At 40.7% G+C, this 24,030-nt stretch overlaps 2 protein-coding genes across 6 annotated transcripts; one reads left to right on the top strand and one right to left on the bottom strand.

The window, feature by feature from the left end:
* Nucleotides 1-706: 706 nt before the first annotated feature.
* On the bottom strand, nucleotides 707-6,802 carry bora (bora aurora kinase A activator). 5 transcript variants are annotated; one of them, XM_017712131.1, is made up of 12 exons: nucleotides 6,762-6,802; nucleotides 6,339-6,528; nucleotides 5,354-5,460; nucleotides 5,219-5,264; nucleotides 5,017-5,098; nucleotides 4,881-4,934; nucleotides 4,717-4,773; nucleotides 4,098-4,318; nucleotides 3,718-3,871; nucleotides 2,694-3,268; nucleotides 1,231-1,371; nucleotides 707-984 (listed from the first exon to the last, which is right to left on the bottom strand). In XM_017712131.1, exons 2-12 carry the CDS (start codon nucleotides 6,489-6,491, stop codon nucleotides 964-966), a joined length of 1,611 nt encoding a protein of 536 aa, XP_017567620.1. In that variant the 5' UTR covers nucleotides 6,492-6,528; nucleotides 6,762-6,802; the 3' UTR covers nucleotides 707-963. The 5 variants fall into 5 exon arrangements, with proteins under 5 accessions (XP_017567620.1, XP_017567626.1, XP_017567624.1 ...); XM_017712137.1 differs by having other exon boundaries at nucleotides 4,717-4,722; XM_017712135.1 differs by having other exon boundaries at nucleotides 6,770-6,800.
* A 1,393-nt stretch (nucleotides 6,803-8,195) lies between these two features.
* On the top strand, nucleotides 8,196-14,386 carry mzt1 (mitotic spindle organizing protein 1). Its single transcript, XM_017712112.2, has 3 exons — nucleotides 8,196-8,477; nucleotides 12,974-13,119; nucleotides 13,978-14,386. The coding sequence occupies exons 1-3, from the start codon at nucleotides 8,426-8,428 to the stop codon at nucleotides 14,005-14,007; spliced, it is 228 nt and encodes a 75-aa protein (XP_017567601.1). The 5' UTR covers nucleotides 8,196-8,425; the 3' UTR covers nucleotides 14,008-14,386.
* Nucleotides 14,387-24,030: the final 9,644 nt, after the last annotated feature.

Genomic DNA, 24,030 nt, shown 5'->3' with positions numbered 1-24,030 from the left:
TGAATGATCTTGGTCTGATCCTGTGGCTGTTTCAGCCATATTTCAAAATATCTGCAAAGTAAACGTTGAGATGAAAGTTATTCAGAGCAGGTTGATGTCTGACTTTTCCAACTCAGGATTGTTCACAGGGGTGGTAGCAACCAGGGTGTTGTGATGTCTACAAGGCAAAAATAATTATCCAAACTGATCAGTGAATCTACACGTGTCTGAGGTTTATGTCCATAATTATAAATTACCGAGTTCTTTTTTGCCTTAAAGGATTTAGACTAAAATCTTAAAACTAAGTGTCTCAGGCAGCCTATTTGTAACTATTTCAAGTGATAACATTCTGTGAGGGAGGCAGCACATTTATGTAATAATCACATGAAACCACTCTGACAATGATAAGATCACAAAAACATTCTGACCTGCTTTTGCTACAGATCCAAAGGTAAAAAGGTAGAAATGTGAGGGCTTTGATAAATTAAATCATATCAAAATCCTTTATTGCAATTTAGCATAAACAGGTTTAATACTGTACACAGCAATATTAAACGTGCTAATTATTACAGACATGCATTTTAGTGGTTCTGATTAAGAATTCATAAATAACTAGGTATAAGTTCATGTACAAGAATTGCAAAAAAAGGAAAATTCAATACCAAAAAAAAAAAAAAAATTAGATCATAGAATATTCTTTAAAAATCTTAAATAGAAGTTAGCATATGTCACAATTTTTAAATCAAGTTTTCTCCGTTTATAATAATTCCTTAATAACTTTGAGGCAAGAGTGGTGTTGCTCTGTTACCGTGATGTAAAGATTCAAGGCACATGTGCTAGCAATGCTAACTTCACTATTTAACTTTCATTCACCACAACAGCACAAGATCTGGATATAAAAACAGTATAATGTAAACATTTGTGTTCTTCTGAGCTTTGGGAGGTTAGAGGGGAAAAAAGAAGTCCCTGATCCATCCATCGTGATCAGTGGTGTGGCATTACCAGCTGAAAGACAAGTGTTTTGGTCAGTTTTGTCTTTACTGGCTTTGTTATACACACACATCAACATTTCCATTACTACTGAATTAATGTGCTTATTATTAATTAGCCCATTTACATGATTACAAGTAGTGCTACTTTAACCAAGTCGTTAAAATAGGAAGAACACAACATTCAGTAACTAAACCAAACTTTGAAGAATGATTTTGAACAAATTTGAACGGTGGAACTGTGTGTTTGTGTGTGTATTACCTTTGATTTAGTGTGTTTAGTGTAACTGAGCACCTCCTCGGCCGTGTGTGTGTCCTGCAGCTCCTTGCTCTGGCTGTCTGAACTGATGGCGTCCATTAGACTGGTAGCGCACGTTGAGTATGTGTTATAACCGCTATCCACCTGGACACAGAACACGGGGGATGGATCAAACTCAGGACAATGAAGCAATTTTGGGGTTTATAATGATGCAAAAGACATTACAGGTTGGTTTAAAGGCCTAAAACAAGAAATCCTCAATGGTGAATCATCAGTGGCCTAGACTTTAATCCATGTGTGAGGAAACCAGGTGACCAAAAACAAGTGCTGAGCCCATCGAATCAGCAGAGAAATCTACTCAGAGCATGTTGTGAATATTTTCATTGCTTGAGCACTGACGGACTAGGTTTCACTACTAAGAAAACATGTTTAGTCCTGTTTAACTGGCTTTATGTAGTGATGTAGTGTCTTGTGAAAATGTGCAAGTACAGTGAATATCTTTGTCATTTTGCAACCCCCTTTACAGAACAACAGGTTAATCAGCCCAGGTGAATTTACCCATGAATAGCTAAAATTATTGATAGGACAGAACAGATTGAGTTTAGCCTTAGTCTAAACTGATCTTTGGTGAACACTTTCGTCAAGTGTTCAGAAACAATGCCAATATAGACATCAGCTCAGTGCTAACAAACAGTATAAAAAGTAAAAACAACACTCAATTTTAAAAACAATACTGGTAAAACCAAAGAGGAGAGTGTTTACATTATTTAACAGTTCAACCAGTTAATGTATAAGTGGCTAATGATAAATGAAAACCATGCATCTCCTCATTAGCGTAATGCTAACCCATGCCCACAAGATCGTTCGCTATTAGCATGTTTGGCCGGAATTTCTCTTAAGTGAAAGTGAGTAAATCCCAGACCCTCAAAAGCATCTGGCAGCACAGTAGCCACTCAAGCTCTAGGACCGCTTTGTGTCAGCTGTGGCCAAAAACCACCTCAGCCACCCCGGTGTTAGGACTTGTTAGCAAAGGATTTGTTTGGTCAGGAAATGGGGCCCAAGCTTCTTTATAGCCGCTCACGGTCTAATTAGAACGCACAAAGTCTACAAACCATTCTGATAAAATGTGATGAGGATTAACCCTAAACCCAGAAAATCAAGGTTTTCAGTGGTGAATCACCAACATTACAGTTTAATCCAAGACTATTTCATAAAAGAATACCTTGACCAAACATGCTAATGTGGCTAGCAGCAAATGAAAGATAGTAACCATCGTTTAGTGCAATGTCATTTGCATAACACCAACTGGTAGCATTTTCACTTGTTTTCTATGTTTTTTGTTTGCTTTTTTTTGTCAAGACTATTCTTTTAATCCACTTTAGCAAACTGACTGTTCCTGTGGAGGCCTGACCTTGTTGGATAACAAGGAAAAAGTGCTAATGTTTATCAGTTCAACTGATACCAACCTGCATGCTAACATCATATGGTGTACTGCTCCCTTCAGCCAGCAGAGACACAAACATCCGTGTGCTCTCCACATTGGACACGCTGCCTGTTCGGGAGCTGGTCAGCCGCACTGGTGACACTGTGTCCTCCTCTGGAGTCCAGTGACAGGCTTCAACTTCTTCGTCTTCAGCCTCTTCTTGTCCTTTTCCCAACCGTCCATCACCAAGGTCATTCTCTGCAGGCTCTCCTTGCTCCATCTGCTCCAAGTCAGGCAGGGAGGCTTGGCTTTCACAGTGTCCAGGCTCAAGGCCTTTGTGCTGGGGCCCAGGGGAGCAGGCATCCAGGTCCATAGCGGGTAAAGGTTCACTGGGGTGGATGTTCTCCTTGTCTTGGAGGTCTGGGTACATAGGGGAGATGTGGGCAGGTGAGGCCCAGGCACAGCCTCTGTTCCTAGGATGAGGGTGAAGAGGGGAGCAGCTACGGATAGGAGAGCAGCCTTCCACATAGGGGCTCTCACCACAGCAGTTTACAGCCAAGCTTCGGCTACCTGAAGGTAGACCATCAGGGGTCAGGAAGGTTAGCTTCTTCCTCTCACCTGGAAAAAAGGTGGAAAAAAAACAATTTTGACTTTATCAGGATGAAATCCAGGGTGTCCAAGTGTGCAAAGAAATATCACCCAGCTAGACTGATGTTGGGGTGCCTCAAGGTTTCGTCCTAGGACCTTAACTGAAATGGCCAAGAAACTCATGGAATCCCAGCCATTATAGTTACTGGCTCAATTGTACCAGGTATTCAGTCATCATTACTTGTTTCAGGTTTGTTGGAGACTGGGATAGAACAAAAATATGGATCATGAAGATGTTTCAAGGATTAACTGGACTGATTTTGAACTGATCATAATCACTAATCAAGCTTACCAGAATAGCTGATCCATTAAAAACTAAAACAATTGCCATAAAGAGCAAAATAAAAAAAATAAAAAAAAAATATATCACATCACAAACTTTAGTTCCAGACAGTATAGGACAACATTTGTGTCTGTACCTGATAGAGGAGTTACAGAATGCTGAAGGACGATGGGAGACAGAGTGGGCGACTGAAACACTGGAGAAGACCGCTCTGGAAACATTGGACTGGCCACGCTGCCCAGACTGTAAGCCCGACACCGGTCCTGGATAGGGCTGGAGGAGAACTGGCCCTGCAAAAGACAGAAATAAAACAATGTACTGACCAAAGGAGTTCTACAGAAAAATATCAAATTTAAAGTAAAAAGAAAATTGTAAATTTACTTGATCAGCCAAGACGTGTTTGGTGTAATAAGTAATACGTTTATTTAGTCTTTTACACTGGAGCTAAGAAGCCAAAGTATGCAGATAATCAACTAAAGTATCTTTTTTTTTTCTTGAATTATATCCAGCACTCACAGAGGAAGGTGTGGCAGCTGTGTTTCCACACTTCAGTGGTGAGACAATGACTGATGATATTATATGTCCATTGCCATTGTGGGTCTCCCTGTCCGGGCTGGAGGGTGTGGATGACTCTGAGCTACTGCCGTGTCCATCCAGAAACAGCTTCCGCCTCAGAGAAGACGAGCTGAGGCTCTCCTGCACCTGCTCCGAAACCTCCTCTGTCCTGTAGTAATCGCCTAGAAGGTTTAGAAGTGACATATGAAATAATGATGATCACAAATCCTTAGATTTACATAATGGTAAACAGAAAAAAGTTAACATCAATATATGTAATAAACATTCATTTATTAATCATGTTTGATTAGATGCTATAAAATTCCCACATAATGCACAGGGCAGCTGGTGTAAACTAAAAACTGGAGTTAAGTCATTTGAATTTGACAGCAACAAAAAGCATCCTGCTTGTCAAATGCTTAAAAACGGCTTTTCACCAAGAGTAACATCTATTTGGTCAACAACTCTGCAGCTTTCACAAAATTATGGCTAATAAAAGATATTATTTTTAATATTTTATAACGCAATGGCACAATGCAATTCTTAATGGGAGGAAAAAATAATGAAATCCAGTTTTTACCTAATACTTTTTCAAGATCAAAATCCACAGGTAAAGACAGGATTGTCTGACAAGTTGCTGCACACAATTCACAAAAGCAGATGATCATTCAAAGACAAATTAAACATTTGATATTTCCATAAAACATGCAGCTGTTCACTACAAAACAGATATGCCACACAAACCATTGATTTTCTTTGCAGACTGAGGCTCCTCTGGTATAAGTGGAGATAAGGGACCTGGGATGAGACAGAGAGAATTGTCTTTACAGAAACACAGTAAAGAAAGAGCTTTTCCATCTTACTTTGCAACAGGACTTACTTTTCTCGTAGTGTGGCTGCACTGTCTGTTTGCTCGCTGGTGGGCCCCAGGGGGACGGAACAATAGCACCTTTAGTAAAAAACTGTGGGACAAAATATAATTTTAATCAACTTTACACCACATTTCACGTGGAAAAATGCTGACAGATACTGGCACCGTAGACGCAAGGCTCATAGCCTTATATTCCCGTTTTCTGTCTTACCTGTTCAATAGCATTTTGACGCTTTTCCTCAATTTCAGAGTCCGTCCTTGGAGAAAGAAAACGACATATTGATAAATCTGAGAACGGTTAGAGCAGCACTAATCACAGGTTTCATTGCTAATCCACGAGTCTTACCTGTTCTGGCTAAGATATAAAGCCTGACGGTGAATGTCCTCTGGGTCTATGTGCACCGGGAGAAGGTTCGCCATTTCATCGATGGACCATTTGAACTTGGCTGGCGTCTGAGGGACAAATTGTGGTTTCTTTTGACATTGAACAAACTGGTACCGATTAGGGAAAGGCAATCTGGTGGTATTCATCATTATTATAATATATTGTGCCACAGTACGTCTCAATAAGCTTTTCTGAGGACGTCCTGGCAGCTGGGGGCAATATGACCATATTTTAGCATGAGTGTGATTCATTGTGTTATAGTGATAAACAACACGCTTTTCTGAGCAGATCATCACTGCATCAAGAACGCTGAACTGCATGTTTCATTAAAAAGAGATTCAACTGCATTAGCTGGTTTAACTGGATTCAAAGAAGTGCGATTTAGGAAATTTTGAATAAAAAGCACAGCTGATGGCCCAATAGCCATTTTAAACATGGCACCAATGGTGAAATATGATTGGGTCAAAATATAGTGATACTGACTATTGTGGAGAGGTATTTAAATACTGTGATATGATATTTTCACCAAACCCCCACCCTTACATAGTGGATATCATCAGTAAAAACACCCCACTATGCGTTACAGTACATTAAGAACAGAATTAGACCTGTTTAACTGGATTTATTTAAGTTTAGTATGTGACCCCCCCCCCCCAGTATGTTTTAAAGGTGGCACTGTTGGTTCTTTTCTCTTGTCCAACTTATCTGACCTAAATACCCAAATACTGATACATATTTACATTGATGATTCATGGTGAAGTTATATTAAAAATACTGCCCACCAAAAACATTGATACAACCCTTCAAGGTCACCAGGTGAGCTCAGTAGCAAGTCAAGCAACTTTTAGGCTCTATAAAACTTCAACAGACGTCTGTACAAGAAGGAGGATCTCTTTCTAGGACTGTGTTCAACAAAGTCAGCCCAGTTAACACCATTGTAACTTACAACTGACGAAGCCCTGGAGCACTTGAAGACAGATGGACTGGGGACGAGAGGTTCATGCAGATGGTGGTAGTCAGTAGGACTCTCGAATGGATTGCGAATGGCTGGCCTTCCTGGAGTCTCAGGAGTTATCTGAAGCTCAACTACATCTCCCATCCTCCGAGGTTAATGTTGCACCACCTACCGCTGCTGCCTAAAACAAAGCAGGACACCGAGGCTTATATAAGGAGTAATAAGATAAACAGGGTTACGGACAATAGGTCACGTTCATCACTGATCAACGATGATTAACAGACCATTCACGACCTCAAACTACGCGTAATAAGACAAAAGGGTCATGTGGAAACGACTGTACCGGTGAACCGACTAAAACACCGCTAATCCGAGGCTGGCATTTAACAGAAATACTCTCAGTAAGTTACTCACTCACTCACAACAACAACGGCCTCGCTTGTGGTTCCTAGGTGGTTCAAACGTTTGATTTAATTTCCCCCCAGCGCTCGCCAGCCAATCACAATCAAGAGGATCGCCGCTCGCCCAATCAGATGAACGGCCGGTATATGACGTCGTATCCTCTCCTCAAATGTTGGCTCCTCGGGGCTGTCCGATTCCTCAAGCTTCGGAGTCGACTCCGATCGATGGAGTCGACTCCACACGAGAGTTCTCCTCTGGCAAAAAATAAAAGAGTATATGAACTCTTATGAACATATCCTTGCAAAGAAATCGACCTAATGGCAGCTAAGTTAAAAAACGCCATTGATTTTTCAAAAAACAACAAAAAGAAGTCATAATTACACGAGATGTGAACAAAGTCGTTCAGAGTGGTTTGGTGTGAAATGTTCTGTTGTAGTAGGGATTGGGTTAGTGGTTGGATAGTCTAGTGGGTAACACCTCTGCCTTCTACACTATAGACTGGGGTTCAATCCCCCACCTGGGCAAACACCCTACACTATACCAATAAGAGTCCTTGGGCAAGACTCCCAACACCACCTCGGCCTACCTCTGTAAGAATTATCAAACTGTAAGTCGCTCTGGATAAGAGTGTCAGCCAAGTGCCATAAATGTTGTAGTAAAGCTGGCCAAGTCAGGATTGTTCAACCACAGAAGGTTATTATGTGAAGTGTTTAGATATATGCTGCCTGATATCTGTGGTGCTGTTTTACGATGGAGTTTTGGCTTAAATTGTAGTTTAATCCATTGTTTTAACACCTTCATGGCGGAGTGCGACATGCAGGGCATTGTTGGGCAAATTAAAGAAAACATATTTATGATTATTTTACCATCAGCAACATTAGACATCATAACATTACACAGATGCGTGTAGGCTCCCTGGTGTTTTTAGATGGTAAATACTACAGCTATATTTGTGTTGTAGACACTGTGACCTCTGCGTCTTATCCCCACCACTGTAAAGGGATCAGTCATTGTCTCTCCAGTGAACCGTTTCACCTCAAATCACTCTGAAGTTTACATCTCAAGTACTGAACTATTCAGAAATTTTGAAGTTGGTGGACTTCCCCTTTAACTTAGCTGACTAATTGGTGACCAACGGTATCTGGTTCTCTCGTGGAAACGCCTTAATTCAGGTGGTAAGGTCTTTGGGCAATGGCCGTGTTTTGTTGTACATTAAGCCAGTTTTTAGACACTAATATTACGTTGTACTTTGTTTTCCAGTTTATCCAATGTACAGTTCAGCTGGACCATCGATGTTTGTGTTGTTGAAGGACGTATTTTTCAAGCTACTGACTAACTTGCAGTACCTCGAGTCCAAAGCTTTGGAGTCGACTCTTGATTCCTGACTGTCTGGACTCGATGAATCGGTTCTTTTACAGATTGACTCCCAACCAAATCCAAAACTTTACCGCTGAAGCTGCGATGAGTGAGAACGGCGGACCTGCTGCCAGCCCGGGTTCGCTTATTAGACGGTCTGAGAGTGCGCGTAGCTACACGGACACACTGTGCTAGGCTGTATTTCAGCGACGTTAGCGAGTAATACGGGTGAGCGCGACCCCGCAGAGACAGGAGCAACGGTCACGGTGGAAACTGCGTCTGTCGTCGTTGCATAGCTACCGCTAGCTAGCAAGCTAATCATGGCCAGCGCCGCGAACACAAACATGAACGCCGTGCGGGAAACGATGGATGGTAAGAAAAGATTAACTGTAGTGTTTGAATTTAGTAGGTTAGTCGGCGACATGTCGGGCTGTGTTCGCAGCTTTAGCTGGGTACCTGTGAAAAGCTGTGAAGAAAGCTAACTTAGCGTAGCTGTCCAGCTAACCTAGCTGAGCTAGTTACCTGGGCTGGAACAGCCTGCAGCGACTAGATAGATGGGGTTAGATAGATGGCGTTAGATAGATGGCGTTAGATAGAGGGGGTTAGATAGATGGCGTTAGATAGAGGGCGTTAGATAGATGGGGTTAGATAGATGGCGTTAGATAGATGGCGTTAGATAGAGGGCGTTAGATAGATGGCGTTAGATAGATGGCGTTAGATAGAGGGCGTTAGATAGATGGGGTTAGATAGATGGCGTTAGATAGAGGGCGTTAGATAGATGGGGTTAGATAGATGGCGTTAGATAGTTGGGGTTAGATAGATGGCGTTAGACAGTTGGGGTTAGATAGAGGGCGTTAGACAGTTGGCGTTAGACAGTTGGCGTTAGACAGTTGGGTTTAGATAGATGGGGTTAGATAGTTGGGTTTAGATAGTTGGGTTGGGTTTAGATAGTTGGGTTGGGTTTAGATAGTTGGCGTTAGATAGATGGCGTTAGATAGATGGCGTTAGATAGAGGGCGTTAGATAGAGGGCGTTAGATAGATGGCGTTAGATAGAGGGCGTTAGATAGATGGCGTTAGATAGATGGCGTTAGATAGATGGCGTTAGATAGATGGCGTTAGATAGATGGCGTTAGATAGAGGGCGTTAGATAGATGGGGTTAGATAGATGGCGTTAGATAGTTGGGGTTAGATAGATGGCGTTAGACAGTTGGGGTTAGATAGAGGGCGTTAGACAGTTGGCGTTAGACAGTTGGCGTTAGACAGTTGGCGTTAGACAGTTGGGTTTAGATAGATGGGGTTAGATAGTTGGGTTTAGATAGTTGGGTTGGGTTTAGATAGTTGGGTTGGGTTTAGATAGTTGGCGTTAGATAGATGGCGTTAGATAGATGGCGTTAGATAGAGGGCGTTAGATAGAGGGCGTTAGATAGATGGCGTTAGATAGAGGGCGTTAGATAGATGGCGTTAGATAGATGGCGTTAGATAGATGGCGTTAGATAGATGGCGTTAGATAGAGGGCGTTAGATAGTTGGGGTTAGATAGAGGGCGTTAGATAGTTGGCGTTAGACAGTTGGCGTTAGACAGTTGGCGTTAGACAGTTGGCGTTAGACAGTTGGCGTTAGACAGTTGGCGTTAGACAGATGGCGTTAGATAGTTGGGTTTAGATAGATGGGGTTAGATAGTTGGGTTTAGATAGTTGGGTTGGGTTTAGATAGTTGGCGTTAGATAGATGGCGTTAGATAGATGGGGTTAGATAGTTGGCGTTAGATGGCGTTAGATAGCGTTAGATAGATGGCGTTAGATAGAGGGCGTTAGATAGATGGGGTTAGACAGAGGGGGTTAGACAGTTGGCGTTAGACAGATGGCGTTAGACAGATGGCGTTAGACAGTTGGGTTTAGATAGATGGGGTTAGATAGTTGGGTTTAGATAGTTGGGTTGGGTATAGATAGTTGGCGTTAGATAGATGGGGTTAGATAGTTGGCGTTAGTTAGATGGCGTTAGATAGATGGGGTTAGATAGCTGGCGTTAGTTAGATGGCGTTAGATAGATGGGGTTAGATAGTTGGGTTTAGATAGTTGGGTTTAGATAGTTGGGTTTAGATAGTGGGGGTTAGATAGTTGGCGTTAGATAGTTGGCGTTAGATAGTTGGCGTTAGATAGTTGGCGTTAGATAGATGGGGTTAGATAGTTGGCGTTAGTTAGATGGCGTTAGATAGTTGGGTTTAGATAGTTGGGTTTAGATAGTGGGGGTTAGATAGTTGGCGTTAGATAGTGGGGGTTAGACAGTTGGCGTTAGATAGATGGCGTTAGATAGTGGGGGTTTAGATAGATGGGGTTAGATAGAGGGCGTTAGATAGAGGGCGTTAGATAGAGGGCGTTAGATAGAGGGCGTTAGATAGAGGGCGTTAGATAGAGGGCGTTAGATAGAGGGCGTTAGACAGTGGGGGTTAGACAGTAGGCGTTAGATAGATGGGGTTAGACAGTTGGCGTTAGTTAGATGGCGTTAGACAGTTGGGTTTAGATAGTGGGGGTTAGATAGTGGGGGTTAGATAGTTGGCGTTAGATAGTTGGCGTTAGATAGTGGGGGTTAGACAGTTGGCGTTAGATAGATGGCGTTAGATAGTGGGGGTTTAGATAGATGGGGTTAGATAGAGGGCGTTAGATAGAGGGCGTTAGATAGAGGGCGTTAGATAGAGGGCGTTAGACAGTGGGGGTTAGACAGTAGGCGTTAGATAGATGGCGTTAGATAGAGGGCGTTAGATAGATGGCGGTTAGATAGATGGCGTTAGATAGATGGCGGTTAGATAGAGGGCGTTAGATAGAGGGCGTTAGATAGAGGGCGTTAGATAGAGGGCGTTAGATAGAGGGCGTTAGATAGAGGGCGTTAGATAGAGGGCGTTAGATAGTTGGCGTTAGACAGAGGGCGTTAGACAGAGGGCGTTAGACAGAGGGCGTTAGACAGCGGGCGTAGGCGTTAGACAGAGGGCGTAGGCGTTAGACAGAGGGCGTTAGACAGCTCACGTTTGCGGGCTAACTGGAATTAAGTTGAATTTTATTATTATAGTGCAAGAACAAGGACACTGCACTTTGCACCTTTCCGAGTATTTAGTTAGGAGATTAGTGCTACTTTGACCTCCACGAGAGTAATCACGCCAGTAAAATAGAGGTGGGCGATGTGGCAAAATGTAATATCACGATACTTTCATGTTTTTGGTGATATACCATTTATGATTTAAAAAAAAAAAAACTCATATAAATTGGAAAAGACAAAGTGGAACCACGTTTAGAAAATATGTTGAAAGACTAAGTCATGATTTATATTTTGCATCTTACACACTGCTGTATCCAGATGTATTAATCCTATTAAACAGGATTAATTATGCTCTCTTTTTAATCAAGCATGCAGCTGGGAAGTACTTTTAGGGTTTTTAAGTGCTTAGGATGTCTGTGATGTTCTCAGTTATATATTGTGGTGTAAATTATAATAATGATAAATATTGTCCAGCCCTAGGGTTTAACTAAACACGCTCTAGAAAAGGCACATTATCACTTTCTTCCCCAATACGGATATTAAAACCTTGCCTACCAGCCAGTGCCAGTCTGATATTTTGTCTTTTAAGCATTTAGTTTAAAATACACTTTAAATATGACTTAAAACGAGCATTTAAAAGTAGTCTCATGGCTATACAGCTGACAGCTAACGGGGCAGTCGTGGGGGTTAGGGAACCGGCCTTGTGACCGGAAGGTCGCTGGTTTGATCCCCAGAGCCGACAGTACATGATTGAGGTGCCCTTGAGTAAGACACATAACCCCCAGTTAGGGCTGCGGATAGGGCAGCCCACCGCTCCAGGCTAGCGTGCTCACTCCTCCCCTGTGTACGTGGTGTTTCACTTCACAGGTGGGTTGAATGCAGAGGTGAAATTTCCCCCTTTGTGGGACTAATAAGGGTCACTTAATCGAGAACATCACATCACACATTTTGAGTGAGTGCTGTTTCAGGATAGATCTTTAGCAGCATTTAATCACATTTGCGCTTTTTATATTCTCCAATATCCTGTCCAGCGTTTTCTACTGATATCACCCAATGCTGATACCCATTGATGCAGATAAGCCATGTCTGATATTTTCATCTTCTGTACATTTTTCAGTTGTGATGTTAAGATTCTCTTGGATTTTGGGAGTTAATAATGTCTTGATCCTGCAGACCTCTGTTTAGATGCTACATTAGATAAAATCAGAATTTAAAAAAATCGCAAACCCTAAAATGTATTTGAGTTCTGAAAAAAAAATCCCTGTCACTGATATGTGTATAGTACACGTCCTGACTTTCATTCACTTTACTCTGAATAGATCCACCCAGATGCTTGTTCTTGAGTATTGACCGTGACATCCCCCTTTTTTGGGTACTATATTAACATTCTCAGAGCCTTACTAGCTTAAATATCTCCTAAGAATCCTGTAAGATTTTGCCTTGCAATGATAACAATAAGCTGTGTAATACCCCAAGTAAAATGCTGGAATGTATAGATGTCTTGCTTAATTCAGTTGCACAGTAAATAAAACTCTCAGAATAAACAAAAAATGTGTGTTGTATGCTGGTTGTCCAGTGGAGATGAGTTTGTTGCATCCTATATTAAGCCACTTGGCAACTTTTAAGAATTGTTGTGTTAATTGTCATTTGGTTGGTGTAGCTACTGCTTTATAAGTAAATGAAGGCCTGACAGTTGGGCATGTATTACTTACTAAGCTACAGCCTGCAGTTTGTTTGTTTATTTATTTATTTATTTTGTTTAAACTCTGTATACCTGTACTTTGTAGGGTGAGAGGTCTTCCCTGTACTCTCATTTACCCTTGTTTGTTTGTTTATCAGTTCTTCTGGAGATTTCAAGGCTTCTGAACACCGGGCTGGACATGGAGTCGTTGTCCATATGTGTCCGTCTGTGTGAACAAGGCATCAACCCTGAAGCCCTATCATCAGTCATAAAGGAGCTACGTAGAGCCTCGGACTCGTTGAAGGTATGTCAACACTTTTTACATTCTTCTATTTAACCACTCAAATGGGGGCATATTTAAGATAAGGAACCTCGTATTTATATACGGTGTCCAAAGGTTTATTGACGCCTTCTTATCAAGCGTTTTACTGAAATCAAGAGTAGTCCCCTTTGCCGCAGCATCAGCCTCTACGATTCACGAAACAGCTTTACACTAGATTACTACAACATTGCTGTAAGGATTTGATTGCATTCAGCCATAAGAGCATTAGTGAGGTCAGGTACTGATGTTGGGTGATTATTTCTGGATCACTTGAGTGGAGCTCCATCTGTCCAGAGACCACAGTTCCATTGCACCACAGCCAAATGCTGGGGGGATTTATACCCCTCTAGCTGACGCTTGGCATTGAGCATGGTAATCTTAGTGTTCATGCACGGCTTCTCCAGAGCATCCTAATGTATTGTTCAGTGCATTTATGGAGTTTATACAAGCTGAATTTACAGTTAAACCCCTGTGTTGCCTTATTCAGCTAATTTGGCTACCTTAAAGTACCTAAATTAGCTGAATCAGGAGGGGTGTCTGGAAACACATTATATCAGAATTTGGACGTTTTATACCAATCCCATATGCTGCTGTTTCAGAGAGAGTGGCTTCATATAATTGCGTGATGCTCAGCTTTGTACATTTACATTCATGAAATTATCAGACACTCTCGTCTTAAAGTAAACCTTACTGTAGTCTTAAGAATCTTGCAAAGGGACTAGTTTTGTCGCAGCAACTACACCATAAAAGAGCAAGTGTTGATGCTAATTCTACACACAAGCTATGTACTGAACTAATATTACCACTTTACTGGTGTTTTGTTTTGTTTTTTTGTTTCAGGTCTCTGAAAACAGTACAAGTCAAGGATAACTAGTCTCAGCTTCTCCATCAGTAGCACAACCACGATCTCAGCCTCCGCATTTTTAGTTAAAGACTTGATGTTTGGAATGCGTTTCTTCCTGAGACGGGTGTGTTTTAAATAATCAACTTGATTGACTGGATTTGATCAGTTTTTACGTGCCTCAGTTTCTATGTGAAGCACTGTTGAGCGAGGATGACTTTCCTTACGTTTTGGTTTTGACCATCAAGCCATCCGTTTGTTTTTCTTCACTTTGTGAAACCTTCAGCTGTTCAGTTTCTGATGAGTACAGTATGATGGCTTTTTTTCTTGTGCACTTAATGATCCCTCTTTAGGGCTATCTGTGCTCTTTGTTCACAGAGTGTATTTATAAATATCTCCAGTATTTTATTTGTTTACATGTGTTTTTTGTGAAACCTGTGTCATTTACATAAATGCTTGTTTTTTCCCAAAAAGAAAAGTTAGATGTCATGCTTGTTGACGGTGAGCTCTGGCTGTTGTTTTGGTTGTTTTGAATGGTCAATGTCAGTCAGCAGGCAGGGGTCTGTTTGCGTTTTTAGCCACTAGGTGGTGACATGCAGCAGCAGTTGTTTTGCAGGACCTGCAGGGTTGTACAGTATGATATGCCTACCAAACGTGCACCAATGTGATGGGTGTTTCTGATAGAACGGCCGGTAAGTGTAGTTAGGAAATAGATGTTTCTAATAAATGACCAACTCAGCGTATACAGTACTGTGCAAAAGTTAGAGACCACCCTTCATTTATTTATTTCCCATGAATTAAATACAAAATACAAAGTTGTTTGTTTTTCAGGAGCTTTTGCATGAGGAAGACAAAAGAAAAGTAAAAGAGAGAAATGTATTATTCTTTAAATTATTATGGCCATTACACAGTGTTAGACATTTTAAATTGGTCTTTAAAAATACTCTGGCCTTCAATGTAAGGCAGTAAGTCAATATGTTGCTGTGTTATCAAGCGCAACAGAGAAACGCGCAGTGTCCAAAGGCCTTTATGGTTTACACCTCTGACAGGAGGACGCTGATCAGTGGAGGAGGTTTATAATGGAAAAGTAACCTGCCCCTTTCTGTTGCCTTTTTCTTTGATGAAGCCACTTGGAGACTGTGTGGAGATTCCCAGTAGAGCATGCGAGTGCTATTAAAGATGATGTGTCTTAGCCATTTAGAATTAGGGGGCATGTAACTGCTGATATATTACCTTAAACGAGAATTCCACTGATTTTTCTAAATTCCTGCATAATTCAATTTAAAAGGTATGAATGAAGCCATTTGGAGTGGTTGGATGTGCAAAGTGCCATTCTAGAGAAACTAGAGAGCAGAGAATTTTTGACGGTGGTGGTAAAAGGAGCCAGACGTCTGAAGAGTTTAATGCCTCTAAAAGCTCCTAACAGAAGATTAATATATGATTATGAATACATTGCCTGATGCATGTTTTAAGAAGTTTTTAAGTAATTGATAAATTTTTAAGCTACATTCATGGAGAGAAGGTACTTGCAGAGTTCTGAAGCAAAATAATACAAAAGAAAACACTATTATTTACCATAGTTATACCATTATAAATCTATATAAATATACAGGTTCACTTATCCACTTAGACATTGCAATCTCTGTTTTCTGTTATCACCACTGTAAAGAAATCAGTTGGCATGTTTCTCTAAACAAACCTTTTTAAATCAAGCCACTCTGAATGACTCTGTTTTTGAATTGTACAGAAAATTAGAAAATTCATAAATAGTTTGGACTAAGCTGCTGTCAGTCATGTTTCACCACTAAAAAAAAGCTGTATGTAGGCTAAGTTTAGGCTTAATCTGGGCTTGTGGAAAAACGTAATATGTAGCGGATTTTCCAAAAATGGTATAAAACCATCCATTGAAAAGGTTCACAGCAAAGGCTGTTTTCTGGCACCTTTATTTCTGAAGAATGTAGATCAGCATAAAAGAAAACTCATACCCAGAGAGAGCTTCATTAGCGTCCAGCAGCGCTGATAGCGAGAGGAGGCTGTGTCCTTGGCTCCTGCGGACAGAAGGCCTAGCGTGTGACCCCCCCATTGCGAGAGAGAACTCATTTAGCTGATGCATCTTTAATCGCCTCGGTCGTATGGAGACGCAGCCCCTCTCTCTTCAGCAAACACGGTCTGAGTCTCTGGGGAGAGGCCGCATGCAGTACATTCTCTGATTAAATGTGATGATTTAATTACAGCAACTAACCCCAGCATTTGTCAATACGGTGCTTTGTTTACACAGAATTGTATGGAACATCTTTATGAAAACAACCGGCAGTACAGCCAGCTTGTCTGTTAAACAGAAAGGTGAGGTACGCTGGTAGCAGAACTCTCAGGTTCTGCATAGTCATTCGGGCCACTCGAGTATATCTAATGTACACACCAGTGAGCCAAAATAATATTGTCACCTGCGTAATATGCTGTTGGTCCTTCACATGTGGCCAAAAAAAGCTCTGCAGAGATGTGGACTGTACAAAATCTGAAGGAGCTTGGTGCTGTCTGGCACCAAGATGTAAGCAGCAGATCCTTTAAGCCCTAAGAGTTGCAATGTGCAGCTGCTGTCGATCAGTGTTTTTGTTCCAATACATCCCACAGGTGCTGGATCGGTTTGAGATCTGTGGAATTTGGAGGTCGGAACATCTTTCATGTTCCTCCAACCATTCCCGAGCAATGGGTAAATTATACTGAAGGAAGAGGACATTGCCATGAACAGGTGTCCTGGTGACCTTTTCCAAAGTCCAGTTCTGAGACCTGCATGTAGACGCGTTTGAAGGTGGACAGGAGTTACTATGGGCGCTCTGACTGGTCTGCAGCTATGCAGGCCCATTCGCAGCAGGGTGCAATGCACTCCCATAATCATCATTAAAATTTCCTGGGACTTCTGTCAGTTCAGACCAGACGGGATAGCCTTTGTTGCCATCATGCATGTATGAACCTTGGGTGCCCAACATCCTCTGGTGGGTTTGTGGTTTATCCCTCCTAAGACTAAGATAGGCAAGTACTCCAATCCAAATCAGGTGAATGGTGTAGGAATTACGACCATTTTCAGCTGCCTTCCACTGCCATCTGAGGAGAGAAAAAAAAATAGAGAATTGGCTGCTCAGCTGTTCCGTTACCAGCTGAGTGTTATATTATTTCACTTAAGTGTGGTATTTGCATTTGGAATCTGTTTCTGTTAACTCTCAATATGAAGTCTGAAATGTTTTTACTGCCATTAGGCTTAAAATTCTAAACAGCAAAAATGTGTGGCCAAAGCAACTATTTGATACGTTTCTAAAAAAGAAAAAATGCACTGGTGAGCTCACAAACACCAAAAGGCCTGGAAGACCACAAGTGGTGGATAACAAAAGACTTATTTCCCTGGTGCTGATGCTGCAGAACATCCTCAGGGAGGCAGGCATATGTTCGAAGTCAACAATCAAGAGAAGACTTCACCAGAGTTTGCAAAAAAAAAAAAAAAATTCCAAGAAACCTGGAACATCTTATGAACAGGTAAGCCAGAGATCAGCTCGTACCAGAATGATGGGAAGAGAAGTGCATGGAGAAGCGAAGGAATTGCTCTGGATCCCAAGCGTACCACCACATCTGTCGAGCATGGCAGAGGTGGTATTACAACACAGGCACGTATGGCTGCCATTGACACTGATTCACAAAAGCAGTGTATTATTAATTCCCTAATATGTTTTTAATGCATTACAAGGCCCAAATGTGGACTGAGGGGCCCCATTTATAAAACATACTTGAATTTCATTCTAAATTGTTCTGCATACGATTGATTACAAGAACACAATTATAATATGGATAGTTCTGGTCCCAAAATCTGATTGGCTGCATTGCACTGGAAGCCGTAGTGAAATACTCGATATGTACACACTTAATGACCCGCCTCACAACAACTGAGCTCTGGATTACTGCGCCACAAAACTTGTGCTGTTAATGGATTGATTTTTGACTCTTCTAGTGCTCAGAGTGTACTGATGGAGAAGGACCGTCAACTTATTTTCTTAATGGAACGAGGCTGATCGTTTACCTAACAAGCTAAACAACTCCATCATTAATGTCACAGGCTTGAGCTCCAGTGCTTACGATATAATTCACTATCAAACTGCAATATAAAAGTCTAAAGAATGTCACTTGAATGGATTACGTGCTTCAAATGTCTGTGTTTCAGTCAGAAATAGCATCAAATCCAGGCTGAATCCCAAACGCCTTAAATAGTGTTTGTTTTATAGCATGTATTTAACAGTGGCTTCAAACGCAGGGCAGCCAGTTATATACCAGAACAAGCTTTGACAGTTGGACCGTTGTGCAGTGTTTGACGGCCTATTTAACTTTTATCTCACACTATGCCAAATACGGTCAAAAGTTTGGGCATCAAATGACACGTCTTGATTTTGTAAGTGGAAATAAGTTAACATCCTGTACAGAGAACGCTGTTCTGCACATTTTAATATATAACTGCTGTTTGTTCACTGAATTTAACATATTGAGCAGAAAAAGTTATCGCACGTTTTATATTTTATGTATTATAGTTTTTCATTATGTTAAACTCAAAAGCTAAAATTGGCAGAAAAAAGCAATATTTAAGTGTGTTTTTTTAAATGTTTCGTACACAAATAAACTGATTTGGTGGGTTTTTCACAAAGCAGGATTTCAGAGTAACCTGGGTATCTAGTGGATGACTGCTATTGGGCAATGTTCCTTAGCTCTTCTCCTATGGGACAAGCTTGTTTTGTTTTTTGGTTTATTTATTTATTTTATTTGTATGTGGTTGTCAACCTAGCCTGGCTAACTAGCCTAAAAAGGCCAATTCAGGGATGTTATGAAGGTGGAGAGCGGTCACTGGTTGAAATAAGACTGAGAGCTCATAACACCCAACCTGGTGCATGAATACAGGAAACGTCCCGACCTTCAGTAAAAAGAGCCAGGCAGCTTGCTGATTAAGCCGAGAGCTTGAAAAGCTTCCCCTGGTTTTGGAGATCTGCCCAAGCGCTGTAGTCAAAAAAAAAACACACACACACGTTTTAAAGCCAAATGCTACAAACAGTTTTTACCGGTGATTTCAAACATGTTTTGAAATGGTCATTTGACCTTCAGGTTCTTGTTTTCAGGTATCTCCCCATTCAAAGGGAGAGGAGCTGGGTCTTGTATGGATGGAAATAACTGCACGACTTTCCTATAAAGAGGCTAAATCCTGCTTTGTGGAATACCCCCTTGATGTGGATCAGCATGTTAGTTTAGTCAGTTCCAAAGCTCTCTGTGAGGAAATGCTCTTCGGATTGATGTCAAGTGGTTGCACTGGACTGGGCTGAATGATGTAGTTGGGTTAAATTAGGTCTTTAGCTCACTGTTATTGCTCTGTGGACACGAGAGGGAGCAGCCATTTGATGCCACAACATAAATGGCTACCAGCTAGGTGAGGGATATTGTTGTTACTATTTTTTTAATTATGAAAATAAAGGATTAAAGATCAGACCAGGGGTGCAACAACTTCAGTCCTAGAGGCCCAGTGTCCAATACAGTCTGGTGAATAAGCTACTCAAACACACCTGATTACACTTATCTGTAAATTCCGAGGTTCAAGGTTGTGTTTGAGTATGGAAACCTCCAAGCTGCGCTGGACTCCAGCCCTCCAGGACCAGAGTTGTGCAGCCCTGTTTTGTACTGATCTCAACCAAAGTTCCATAGAATACAGTAAAGTTTGTATCAGCACTCCACCTGTTGCTGCAAATGCCCAAACTATAGCTAATAACCCTGCCTAGTAACACACATCTGGATGTTTTCAGCTACTGAAAGGTTTCAACTGCTAACAATACATGGAGAGGCATTTCAAAGGTGAGTCAGCCTGGCTGAGGACCCTTCACACTGTTCATGTTTGGTGGTTCATTTCTACAAACTCAATGTTACCTACCTTTACAGGACTGACAGCAACAAAAATATACCTTCATTTTAGTAAAAATGTGTGGGCAGTTGTTTATATAAAGGCATAGTTATCTGCTTCAGCTGTCTATCACATTATCTGTTAAAAAAAAAACAACAAAGAAAAACATCCACCAATACTTTATGCAAATCCTAGGGCACATTCCCTTGTTAAAGGGCTCATATCCTGCATTTGTCCTGTGTTCTATTTTATTTTTCACCCATATTATTCTCTTTTAAAAGTTCTTGTGGTTTTATAGACCATAATAGTCAGATTTTACACAACAATATTCCAACCTCATTGATGCTACTGTTCCTTTAAGACTGATAAATGCAAATGGCCTCTGTTCTGATTGGCTGCTCTGCACAGCGCTACCTTTGGAAAAAGTGTTCCAAGCTAAAAAAAAAAAAAAAAACAGAAATGAACTGTTAAAGTGGGGCCGAACTGCTCTAGACTGAATGGGTGACCATATGGAAACATGTTCATGGTTGTGACCTCACAACCATGACTATTTCAAAACAGGCTGCATGGACAGGGCAGTGAATGATATGCTTTGAAGCTTGAAAGTGAACAATGTTTATATGACTCACAAAGCTCCTTTATTTCAAAGAAAGAAAGGAGTGCTTTTCCTCGATATGGGCCCTTAAGAGCCTATCACAGGTATTAGAGTGGGTCAGGAGGGATCCCAGCTCAGTTCTGAATCACCTTTAACAAAGTCACAAACACCAACAGAACGTGGAGAGTGATGGCGGGCGCTCAGCGGAATGACAGGTGTTATCAACAAAAGCGGATCAGGCGTGTCTCTTCATGAGCCCGGCTAATGATGTGCAACAGCAGGGGTAGCTAGTTTATTTCTCTCTGTGAATTAACGCCAGAAAGGTTGCCACTGTGACAGTGGCATCGCTCACAAGTATCGCTAAGTAGCAACGGTTAAGGTCATTCGTCATCTTGGCTTGAGTGCTGCGCTCAAGTCGCTCGGAAGTAATGTGCTGGTTTAGTTATCATGTAGCAGGTTTGGAGCCTAATGGAAGTGAATATTCACATTAGAGATTTGAATGTGGAACACTTAGTGGTTAATTAGGGCTACTGGCAACAGGAGGAATCAGTCTATATGAAACAGAACAATTAAAAACATGCATTTCCCTGCTCATAAGATGGCTTTATACAGTAGATAAAACATCACCACCAAACTTACAATAAACTCTTCAAAATGAAGGTTAGTAAGTGCTCCCTGGCTTGAATGTATGGTTCTACTATGGAGGTAAAACCCTTTAATTAGTATAGGATGTCTGCAAATATGCAAAAATTAGAGCAACCCCGCTCAAACGTTTCGTTGAGTTTCTGAGTAGAAGTGAACACAAACATCTTAATTTTAGCCGTTCTAATTTTAATTCAGCCAATGTGTGTAGATCAAATTTCAGCTAGTACATATTTCATTCTTGGGTGCCACTTTATTTCGAATGATTAATCAACTCTTATCAGGTTATCACTAACACATCAATATATCAGTGAAGTAGCAGTAGTGAAGCATCTGAATGCATTGACGTAATCTTGAAGATGCTCTGTTGATACATGACTTACTTTTAAGTAGGCAAGGCATGGCAAGTTTATTTATACAGCACCTTTCATACACAACGGTCATTCAAAGTGCTTTACAAATGAAAAAATACAGAAAAATGTAATTAATGTAAATAAAATAACATTTATGTAAATTAAAAAATGTAAAAAACATAATTAAAACAATAGATTTAAAAGAAGTTAATCAAATTTAAAAGAAGGAGATAAAAAATAAGAATAAAAATAAGAAACATGATTAAAACAATAGATATAAAAGAAGTTAAATGAATGAGGATAAGAGTGCCGTTACAGGATAAAAGTGGATTAAACTGAGCTAAAGGTCTGCTCAAACATGAAGGTTTTCAAGTAGATGTACTTTCAATATGTTACATGAAGTAGACTTAAGAAGGTGCTTCCATTATGCAAAACCTAACCCTAACCCTGGCCCTAATACTGATCCTAACCTTAACCTCAAGCCAAACCCAATCCTAACCCTAACCCTGGCCCTAATACTGATCCTAACCTTAACCTCAAGCCAAACCCAATCCTAACCCTAACCCTGGCCCTAATACTGATCCTAACCTTAACCTCAAGCCAAACCCAATCCTAACCCTAACCCTGGCCCTAATACTGATCCTAACCTTAACCTCAAGCCAAACCCAATCCTAACCCTAACCCTGGCCCTAATACTGATCCTAACCTTAACCTCAAGCCAAACCCAATCCTAACCCTAACCCTGGCCCTAATACTGATCCTAACCTTAACCTCAAGCCAAACCCAATCCTAACCCTCACCCTGGCCTTAATCCTAACCCTGACCTCAACTCAAAACCCAATCCTAACCCTCACCCTGACCCTAATCCTAAATCTAACCTTAACCTTAACCAAACCCTAATCCAGTGAAGCTCCAGTTACAGACTGGTGTCAGTGTGTCTATGACAGCTTGTTTAGGATGTTGAGATGGTCTGTATTAGACCTGTTTCCTGTTCAGTGACCGCTCAGGTTAAAATCTACAGATATGAACCTAAACACTCCAAATAACGTAGTAAATAAAGTAGCTGAATTTAGCAGATTATAAACAAAGTTCATTTACACACTGAATTAAAAATCTCTCGATAATCTACGGAATGTTTTCACTGCTGCCACATCATTATTGTAGTTCTGTTACTGAGAGTCTGTTGAATGTTTATTTCATCTAAAAATGACCACTTAAAACCCATTCATGAGCTCAGAAATTCAGTTTGCGCATGTGAAAGTTAAAATTCCACCAGTTAATGTTCAATTTCACCCAGTAAAAATTCGTTTTTGAGTCGTAAGAAACAAATTTATACTAGTTAAAATGTCATTTTCACATGTAAACTGAATTCCTTTGGAAAATCCATTGGAAACTGAAAAATGTGATTAAAAACTAAAACTGAAATAACGTTAAATCAAAAACAGGTCGTTTTTGATTTAATCTCAGCATGTTCATTTACTCTTCACTTATTTGGATTACAAGCTAAACCTGCTTACCACACACAGGTGGGGATCTTATTTAGTGCAGGAAAAAGAGGCCATTTTAAGCACAGTGTCAATCTGAAATCCTGCTCAAGCCAGGCTTCCTCCTCTTTCTCCCAGTTGTCACAAACAGCAGAATCTTTTTGGCACTTTTATTCCTAAAAACTTCAAAAGGAAGCAGTTGCTCTTTACAGTTCCTTTGTGTAAATATTTCACGTAGAATGCACTAGAAACTAGTTTGATGTGATATGAAAGCAAAGTTAAAGTTTCAACAGGGTTCTCAATAAAAACGAAGAAAGTGTCCGTTGATTTTATAGTGACCACTACAAAGTTTTATTTCACTTTAGTGAAGTGGTAGCTTAGCATAGCATTACTGTGAGCTAAACCACAGGCTAAGTAAATAGCTGAGTGAAACTGGTTAGCCTGCTAAGCATTTCTGGTGAAATTCAATATTATGAATTTGATATTTTTCTTTTAATGTGCATATTCAAATATTTTATTTTTGAACTGTAGCCTTGGTGGACAAATGTAGCCTATGCTAGCTAAGCGCTGGGTGATACTGGCTTCCATTGTTATATTACTACATATTAAAAATGTAGTTTGCTTGACTTTGCAATCCCATTGAACTGGCTGCTTACTTACTTTTGACTCAAAATGCCCACCAGTGACCAAATGAAGGCCTCCTATTGGGCATCAGTGAAAAAACATCCTTTATTTTTAATGTAAGTCAATGGAACCAGACATTTTTCCAAGTCATTTCAGGTCATCATGAATTTTACATACAGTTTAAAGGGTAAGAGGTATTTTTCAAATGTCAAAAATGGAGATACAAGGTTTTCTTCTGACAACAGCGTTATACTGCTTCTTATTCTACAAGATAAAGAGAGGTTGGACGTTATTAATGTAATGAATTATGACTGAATTTATGGCAGTAGAAACAAACCAATGTTGCAAGAGGATCTCAGGGAAAAGAATAAGACATGGGCCTTTTATCGTCAGAGGTCGACCTGTGATTAGCACTGAGATTCAGTGCTTTCAATGAG

The sequence above is a fragment of the Pygocentrus nattereri genome, chromosome 12, assembly GCF_015220715.1.
Source record: "Pygocentrus nattereri isolate fPygNat1 chromosome 12, fPygNat1.pri, whole genome shotgun sequence".
NCBI lineage: Eukaryota > Metazoa > Chordata > Actinopteri > Characiformes > Serrasalmidae > Pygocentrus > Pygocentrus nattereri.
The sequence above is the reverse complement of the archived record's forward strand: the minus strand, read 5'-3'. Positions and strand labels throughout refer to the sequence as shown.

Bases quoted from the DNA above. Each gene is read 5' to 3' on its own strand.
- bora (XM_017712131.1), bottom strand. From the start codon at position 6,491: ATGGGAGATGTAGTTGAGCTTCAGATAACTCCTGAGACTCCAGGAAGG. The intron at 1,372-2,693 runs GTTGGTATCAGT...TTCTGTGTCCAG, and splicing joins CATATGATGTTAGCATGCAG to GTGGATAGCGGTTATAACAC. The intron at 985-1,230 runs GTAATACACACA...CTTGTCTTTCAG, and splicing joins CTAAACACACTAAATCAAAG to CTGGTAATGCCACACCACTG.
- mzt1 (XM_017712112.2), top strand. From the start codon at position 8,426: ATGGCCAGCGCCGCGAACACAAACATGAACGCCGTGCGGGAAACGATG. The intron at 8,478-12,973 runs GTAAGAAAAGAT...TTTGTTTATCAG, and splicing joins CGTGCGGGAAACGATGGATG to TTCTTCTGGAGATTTCAAGG. The intron at 13,120-13,977 runs GTATGTCAACAC...TTTTTGTTTCAG, and splicing joins GAGCCTCGGACTCGTTGAAG to GTCTCTGAAAACAGTACAAG.